General features: G+C 45.8%; 1 protein-coding gene across 2 annotated transcripts in view; it reads left to right on the forward strand.

Moving 5' to 3' along the window:
- The window catches only part of LOC144730341 (centrosomal protein of 112 kDa-like), a 198,927-nt gene extending 189,729 nt beyond the window's left edge, over positions 1-9,198 (forward strand). For both annotated transcript variants that reach the window (XR_013587810.1, XM_078611086.1), the window contains exon 27: positions 8,824-9,198. Coding sequence is in view for 1 of the 2 variants with exons in the window: in XM_078611086.1 (XP_078467212.1) it covers positions 8,824-8,827 (4 nt within the window). In the remaining variant the exon portion in view is untranslated. The remainder of the gene's footprint in view (positions 1-8,823) is intronic.
- Positions 9,199-9,428: the final 230 nt, after the last annotated feature.

Consider the following 9,428-nt stretch of genomic DNA (forward strand, 5'->3'; position numbering starts at 1 on the left):
GCATTTATCAATCCACTGCTGGATGAAGGTCTCCACACCCCACAATTATTGTGTTTTCATTGTTTCACCGTTCTTCTCAATGCTGGTCAGTGTGGGTTGTGGAAGGGGTGGCCCAAGACTGGTTGAGATATCAGAATCAAACTCAGGTGCAATGTGCCAACAAATGTGCCTATCACTCCACGCACAGCTCTATATGTGTGGAGTGTAGTCGTTAGCGCATTGTGCTACAAACCCAACGACCTGGGTTCGATTCACTCTCACGGCCACCACCAGTGACGATTATTTGAACCAGTCCTGGACTTCCCTTAGGTCGAATCAGCCTCAAACGAGTACCTAGTGTGATGTGTAAACATCGCTACTAGAAAGACAAAGGCGGCCGGGCGTGGTGCTGGCCACCCCCTCCTTGTTTGCTGTGCTGGCCTTCATAGGTGCTCGCTAACAGCACTTGCCCCAACAGTCTGTTCAGGATATAAGGGGGATCTTTGTCTTTATGTGTATACAATATATATATAAACATAAACTAGACTTGTGCCGTCTTTAGGTCAACTTGGCATGAAATGAATATTGGCTAAGTGTGTAAACACGAGGGAGACAAAGATAGCCAGATGTGTGTGGTCCTACCTCATCATCATGTTATACGCTGGCCTTAATAGGTACTCGCAAACAACACCTCGCCAAACAGGGGACGACTGGCCAGTTGGCATTGTGGTTGGAGCGATTGACTCACTATCCTAAGGTTGAGAGTCAAAATGCAATTTGCAGGGTTAACTCAGCCTATCGGCCTTTGAATGTCAAAGAAATGAAAAATGAGCACCACAATAATATGAGTACCGAACAAAGACGGTCACCGCATCTCGTGCTTTCATACGCGCTTCTGCGGCCGTCTGGAATGCTCTTCCTTTCACTCTTCTTCTTTGCGTGTGGCATTCATGGGGACTGCGACAGATTGCAAATTGATGTCGAGATTTGACATCCATTCGACTGCTTCAGAAGTAGCCGCATGGATTCGTTTCAGATCGCCGTTGAATGATCCCATTGGGGCAGTCGTTCACGATGCGTTGCACGTTCTGAGATGTCGCACCATAGTTACGAACTGGACTCTCGTTAATTTTCCGTTCATGTAGAAAGTGTCCACATCTTCCACGGAGACACGATATTCGGAAGTGACTGGAGATTTGCACTTTTAAATCGAGATTGAACACTCACACTCATTTTTGTGTTTATTTTGTTGTCCTTCCCCCGCACCTACGATTAGCACAGTTGCGAAATAAGTTCAACATACACACATACACTTTGTGAGAAGTCGACATTGCTCAACCTATGGAGAGACTGACCATTGGCTTGGGAATATGGAATTTCACCACCACTGGATTAGAGTTTCCAACGGAGATGAGCGTTGCTCCACTGCTTGTTTGAGATGGGAGACACCCACGTGGATAGCAGTGTACAGTGTTCGGAAAAAAGAATGAATTGTTTAAAAATCTCAATGTTATATATTTAAAATTCAAAGCATAGTTTAAGACTCTTGATCATGTGTCTATCCTCAGATGCGCTGCTCAGCTGCCCACAAGTGTAGGCTCTCAATACGGGGCAATTCCATTTTTTGCGGGGGTGTTTGCATCCTTCAATGCGGAGTATTCTTTTTGTTATTAGGAGTATTTATTGCATACTTTGCCCGTCCAATGGTCGACATCTGGTAAATGCAGAATTTATGTATTAGCACATCAACTTGTAATTTCTTAAATGCAATCCTTGATCTGAGAATATTTTTTAATATCACTTTTTTGCAAACATTCATTATTTAACGGTCTTATATTTGCATAGTACTCATTACAACGTTGCTCTAAAGTACGGCACGTTTTAAGAGCAGTTGCCCTCGAGTTGTATACACACAGTGGCAGTTCATTCATTATAAAGAATGTGTAAAGTGAACAAATTAAACTTAAAAAACGAGGGATGCTCAGAGGAACACGAGAATATATCAAAGTGAGGGAGAGGGAGAAGCCTTCAGTTTCCAGCAGAAGGACGACACCGACGACGATATGCGGCGCAGTGAGAGAAGAGGAGGGAGTGAATACCCTCCACCCACGTGGTTCTCTTGGTGTTTAAAGGTTTATGAGTAGGCGCTTACAACAACAAAAAATTCCCCATCCAGGTAACGTTACTTTTCCTCCCTCCGTTATCCGGAGGCTCGGAGCCACTGGCAGAGTGCACTCTCTCCGGCAGCGATCGCTTCAGCTGGATGTACGCCCCACTGTTCGTTTACTTCTTCCCGTCGTCATCTAACCCACGTGGTTGTGGAGGCACTCGAGGAGGAGGAGGATAATGAAGTGGTCTCAGATGTGAAAAGCAGCAGAAATTTCGAGAACTCGGGGTGCGAGTGTGTATGTGTTCCGTAGAACTTCTTTTGCACCCTATGTAACCATCCGTGCTAATCGGTGTTGCGGGAGTAAGAGGAGTTGGGCGGGGGGCCATGAGGGATGAGTTTGGCATGAAGGATGAGTTTGGCGAGAAGAAGATTTTTTATTTTAGGTTGGGGATGATTTTATTGAAGTTGTGTATCGTGACAGACTGAGGGATGTCACGAGTAGGTGGTGGGGATGTCACGAGGACGGGCCGCCAGACACGAGAATGCCATTCGTGATTTTCTCAACCTTTTCGTCGGGAGCAGGTTGTCCACACTTGGCAACTGATGGAAAGGTGCAGGAGGCTGGGTTCTCGGGGCCCAGGAGGGACTTCACAGTCGCTGACAATGGATTGAGTGAGGCTAAAATTTAAAATCTGAACCGTGGATCTTCGCGTGATTGCCTCGTATGCTCACCATGCACTGCTGTCAGTTTCTCATCCAGGTTTCTAAAAAAAAGAGACGGTACGTCTCAATGGGTTTCCACCTGGTGGAATTAATATATCGGTAATAGTCACAGTTCCCGCCGTAAAGTCACGTAGAAGGGGAAATATAAAAACAATGTTTGATATTTTTATTATTTTATTATTTTCCTTCTACGTGACTTTACCGAAAGAACCAAGAATATGAATCCCTGCAGTCACGAAAGCTTTAAATCAAATTTTATATCGGTAATAGTCACAGTTCCGGCTACAAACGCTTTTCCCGACCTTGAACTGAAACTTCTGCCGAGTGAGGGCATTGGTTGACAATGGGTCACCGAAGCAAAATGACGAATGGGGTGGAACGAATTGAATATTTAATTGGCATCTTAAACTTAGGACCTACTGTTTTGAGGATGGGAATAACCCCGTGCTATTCCGGTGCATGGGAATGATGTTGAAGTGGTGGGGTTGTACAAAGATCCGGACTCGTGCCGAGTAGCCGAGGGAATGTGTGAAGGTTAGTAATTGAGAGGGCACAGCATATCCCTTACTCTTTGGTTCTTTCGGTAAAGTCACGTAGGTATAAAATAAAATAAATCACGACGTTTCGGGCGCAACACAAGCGGGCTTTCCCACCTGATGACGGACGCTTGTGTTGCGCCCGAAACGTCGTGATTTATTTTATTTTCTACCCCACGTGACTTTACCGAAATAACCAAAGAGTATGGATTCCTGCAGTCGCGAAAGCTTCAAATCAAGATTGAGCATATACCTCGTAGTTCTCTATCAAATAATTGGGGAGTAGCTCCCCCTCCACGCGTTCTATGTTCCAAGGCGCATCGTTACCAATGTTGGGTTGATGTCTGGGCCCACAAAAAAACACGTTAATGCTCAATAAATGTAACCTCCGGCATTTACCAAACTTTCCACTTGCGCAATGACTAAAACACGTCTTCATCTCTCCAGGGCTGAGCATCCGTCGATCCAGCAGCTAAAAAAAAATGCCTTCGGAGTACATATAAATAAATAACCACACATTCATAATAAAAGCCGGGTTTTTTTTTTCCTTTTTTAAACTAAAGCAAAATGTAATAAGGAAAGTAAGATGATTAATCGCTTCGTGCGGTGTAATTGTAAACTTGACGGCGTGGTTAGTAGCGAGCCAAAGCCGACGGGTTCCAACCACCACCCCCCCTCCTCCCGCGCGCGTGCACGTCGCGACACGCTCGTGCACGTTGTGACGACGCGAACGCGGTTTGATGTTGGAGCTGTTTGTCCGACACGCGCTGTCGGCGGAGGGTGCCGTGGGCGTGGGGAACGGTGGGAGGAGGAGGAAGGGGGGGGGGCACGTGGAGGCTGGGTGGGGGTGGTGGTGGTAGGGGAAACCTGGGCCACTTTGCAAGGCATTGTTTCGTCCAGAAAACATTTTTTGCTGGTGAGCCGATGCCCGGACGCTCCCAAATCCTATTACCGGCCACATCAAAGTGGTGGGAGGTGGGGGGGTGACACGCCTTAACAGCAAAGCTTCGTCAGCAACTAAGTTTTTGTTTACAGTACGCAGCGTAATCCAGTTTTAGTTGGAGGTTGGCTGCATTGGCGGGCCCCTGCGGATGCATTTCCTCCACAAGTGTGGGGGGGGGGTAAGGGAGCGAGGGAATGAGGAGGTGTAATAAAGAGGATATTGTACATCTTCTTGGTTCTTTCGGTAAAGTCACGTAGAATGGAAACAAAACATAATAAAATATATATATATTTTATTATTTTTATTGTTTCCATTCTACGTGACTTTACCGAAAGAACCAAGAAGATGAATCCCTGCAGTCACGAACGCTTTAAATCGAAAAAAAGGATATTGTACACTTCGTCCTCTGTGTCGGTTAGATCAAGGAACAATGGTCGGCTCGTGTAAAAGCTTTGCATGCGTCTAAGTGATCCTATATACATTTACGTGGTTAGCAAATCAATATGAACTTAAGAAGAGAAAAAAGGTAACCTCTCGCTCTGCTGAGCCTGTTCGTGTGCGTGTTGCAGCAACCTTGCTTTGAGCATTCGATTATTAAATGGTACGCATGCCGGAGGATGTGTTGGTTGTTTTATTTCTTTGTTTCTCCACAACCAAACCAATATGCCAGCGATTTAAGATCACTTCAAATGCATCAATGTCTTTCATTAACAAGGATTCGTTTTTTTTACACCACGTATCATCACGCGACGGGGGTTTGATGTGCATTCTATACTCCAGGCACCTAATTACGGCTTATCACTCAATCATGGAGCTGAATTGGGTTACTCTTTTTTCAATTACTGTGACTCGTTGGTTTTAAGCACGCCCCAGTCGATAGATTTTTGCTCATTGCCTCTTTTTAGGCGTAAAGATTTCACGTTGCATATTTTATAAATAGGTCTCAATTATTACGCAGTAGAGGAATACTCAAGAAGGATTGTGTGTTGTGATGCTTGTTTGACGGCGCTGCGTATTTTCTAAGTGTGTGCAAGAACGAAGCGAATTCTGTATTCATGTTTACCCTCCTAGCCATACACCGTTGTCCAATTTGCAGGAGAGTTTTGTTATTTTCGTTGAATAAATAACAGCACAAGCGTCCAGGTTTATGTCCTCTGGGACAGTACTGTGAACAGCACATTTTCCTTTTCAGGCTAAGTCGAACAATTGAAGTGCACACGTGCAAGTCATAATTCTGCGTGTGCCAAGAAAATTGTCCGGTTGAATGTTTAAACCTCTTAACAATGTTCGATTGATAATTGTCAAGTTAAAGTTTCGTAAGCTCAAAGAACGATGGAACAGCACTCATTAACTAGTGGTGTAAATATCACATCGTCACGTGGGCTATTGTTTATGCAGGATAACTTATAACTGTTGACTTCCCACAAAGTGGTACTCACTTTATCGACTAAATGGATGATGGGCTGTCAAATACCACATTTCCGCAAGTGGACTCATCTCGCGATGGCGAGATGTTTACTATCTCGCCTGGTATACAGGAGGTCGTGGGTGCAATCCCGACCCTAACACCTGTGTATTTGGAGTTTGCATGTTCTCCCTGTGGTCAGTTGCCGGAGTAAGCTAGTGCGGGGCCTGTAGCATATGTTATAAAGGGGCCCTAAATATATATTTAAAAAATATATATTAAAAATTTTTAAAATTTCATAGTAAAGTAATTGTATTTTTTCATTTGCTATACAGCCAGATAATACGAAAAAAATCGCTAACCTTAAACACCCAGTCGTTCATAAAAGTTGAAGGCAGTAGAGTACTATAGTAATAGAGCAAGTGCAGAATCACTGAACCGGAATTGATAGCTTGAAAGCATTTATCGCGGGGCCCATAGCATTGCTACTTTTGCTACTACGATAATCCGGCACTGCCTGTGGTCGTGTGGATTCTTCTCTGGGTCCTCCGGTTTTTTCCCTCCACATTTAGAAACATGCATTTTTGCAGCATTTGGCCGCTATAAGTTTACACTTGATAAGCTACTACGCTGAGCTATGGTTTGTGACCGGGTCGCTTCTGAAAAAAGAGCTCTATAGCTCAGTAGGCCTTACCTGGTCAAATAAAACACAGTTTAGTTTAATGCACACAGTACATCTGGTAAAAGTGCAGCTCTGTGGCCTCAACGAAAGAAGCCCTATCAGAGGGTGTTTTGGCCTACTTTTCCACACTGGCCAGACGTCTTGGAAGGGGTGGGAGTTACCCACACATTGCCTCACCACTTGTGACCTGCCGATCGACTAACTTATGGTGCACCCATCTCATACTACTGGGTGGACAGACGCACGGGGCGGGATTTAAAATAAGTTATATATTTTTTAAAAGTTAAACACGCTTTTATGAAATGTACTCGTAATGGAAGAACTCCACGACTCCAGGAAGTGGCTCCGAAGCTTGCCATAACGTAAGGGACCGTGGCCAATTACAGCCGTCAGTTTACCGTGGACAATTAGACCCAAGCCGAAACATAACATATAACAAAATAATGTTTAAAAATATGTATTTTTCATTTTTATGATAGAATATAGTATTGTCATCAGTATGACATAAGTATACCAAGTTTGCAGTCGATACCACGTTGGGAAGTGGGTTAAAATTGATTTACAAGATTTGAGGATGCAACAATGACGACGACAACAACAACGACAACAACAGACAGAGTGAGTTAAATGAAAGCGTGTAAAAAAAACTTTCTCCATTGTTTCAACTGTCACGCCGGGAGATGGAATCCAACTGGTGACCTTTCGATCGTAAGTTCAGTGTGTTACCCATTACACCGTGGCGGCATCTTCACTTGCAGTGCCACAGGTGTAATCAGATTGTTTAAATCTGCTGTAGCGCTGAGTGCTTGATGAATCTCTCAGGAATTCCCTTTAATGTTGCGTCCATTGGAAAAAGCCTTTGCAACACTAAACATATCCGTGACAGAAATTCCATCTTTTAGTAACATGTGTTTCTGTGTCTGTCGTAACTACATTAGTGAGCCATCGGTCTGGAGTGTAATATTCTGCACGTGTGGGTCACAGGTCTGTCCGTCTGAAAAGGATCAAGTTAAGGTCATGCATGGCCATACAAAGAGTGCCTTTTCAGGTGACTTAAGAAGAGCAAAGACAAAATACTTCCTGGCTCACGGTACCAGGACTGCACAAAAATCTTGGCCCGTCTCCATAAGTATATGTGTATGCTTAAAACATTGAAGGTCACATGTTGACTGGAAGTAGCAGAAGGAAGAAGCGATGGCAAGGTGTGGTTGTGTCGGTGACATTGGTTGTGATGACTCCGGCACCTTGACCTTTTTAGGTTCGTTTGCAGTCTTCCAATTGGATATCCTTGGGTGAATCGTCGTTGATTTGAGTGGAATGTGCAGGGATGTGGGAGGTTTGCACGAGAAGGTGCTGTCCTTTGTACCCTGCGCACTTTGAAACGGGGCGCTGCGGAGGGCACTTTGCAAACAAACTAATCAATGGATGAACGTTGTTCTGGGTGGGGTGGCGGGCGGGCGGGCGGGCGACGCTTGCCGCTTGAATGCACGGCGGCGTCAAACGTGCCGGGCTGACGACGAAAAAGGCAACGGAATGCCTCATGTGGGCCACCGGCCGTGGTGTGGCCCTGTTCCGTAAGCGAGCAGCCTGGCACACCCCGCTTCAAATGTCAGCCTGACTTTAAAGTTTTCCGCGCACCAGCCCCAATGACATTATGTTGGCAGCTCGGCAATTACGAGGCGGCCGTGTCTGAAATCGGCCGCGAGCTTCGCCCTCGCGAGCTTGCGCGCACACGCCGAAACATGAGCTCATCAATCTCGCGAAGCCTCGCACGCCCGACAGATCAAACACACTGGACTACTTAACCAACAGGTGAACCATCACAACACTCTTGGCCGTATTGTGCGCGTGCATGTGTGTGTGTGTGCGCGCGCTCGTGCACGTTTGGCCTACAAAACCTGGTATCGGCAGGTGGTCTCCCATCCAAGTACAGTACTAATCAGGCTCAACCCTGCATGGCTTATGAGTACAGGCGAGCTCCTCGTGCGCCACGCCGGCCTTTATATGTGCTCGTGAAACTGCTCGCCAACAGCCCGTTAAGGCTGTATAGGGGAACATTGTCTTTGCGTGTGTGGTCATGGCTAATATCGGTGGCGTGCATCTCACCCGGTTCCGGGCCTCCCCTAGGAGTCGCCTGAAATAATGACCTGATGTTGGTGCGGGAACATCAGCACTGCGGAGACTAAAGCGGGCGGGCACAGTTCTTTCCACGCCACCACCTCGTGCTTTTTGTCGGTCTCCGTAGGTGCTCGCATAACTCGGCCTCAAATGAGTACCTGGTGCGGTGTGTAAAGATCGCCGCTAGGGAGATAAAGGCAGCCGGACGTGTTGCTGGCCACCCACCCCCTTGTGTGTCATGCCGACCTTCATAGGTACTCGCTAACAGCACTTGCTTCTACAGTCTGATAAGGCTATACAGGAGATCTTTGTCCTTGTGTGTTTTAGGTGAAGCCACTTGTCAACACGGAGGATGAAGCCACCGCATCCGCAAGGGAATTGGAGATAATGAAACTTCTGGCCTTTAACTTTACTTACACCTCAACCTCAAGCCATGCATCGTTACTTCTCCTCCTCCTGTCGCCAGCTCCTCTCAGTCAAAGGACCATGCATCCTCGAAACAAGCTGCAAGCCGCACCACACATCGCCAAGGTGATTTCGTCACTTCAGCCTCGGTTCCATCCTCCGACTGCACATTATTATTTGTGTCGTCTTCCCATTGGGATCATCATTACATCCTAACTTTAATGTCGAACGTATTGATGTACACGATTTTGTTTTACGTGCAGCATTTCTCAATCCCCGATATTAAAACTAATTTATATAAGAGGCTGTAAGTCATTTAATTTATGTTGAAGGTTTAACATAATAGGGAAGGGTGAAAAACTACGTATTTTCCTTAAGCTATTTCGGTCAGCTGTAAGGCCTTATTGATTGAGATGCTACTCTTGGCCAGGAAGCCGAGTGAGCTATGAGTAGACCTTTACACAAGCGGAGCACACTGGGTTGAAAATGCTGTTCCACATCATTGTGATTCTCTGTGTGCTTTATTG

This window comes from Lampetra planeri, chromosome 35, assembly GCF_965212315.1.
Source record: "Lampetra planeri chromosome 35, kcLamPlan1.2.h2, whole genome shotgun sequence".
Taxonomy (NCBI): Eukaryota; Metazoa; Chordata; class Hyperoartia; order Petromyzontiformes; family Petromyzontidae; genus Lampetra; species Lampetra planeri.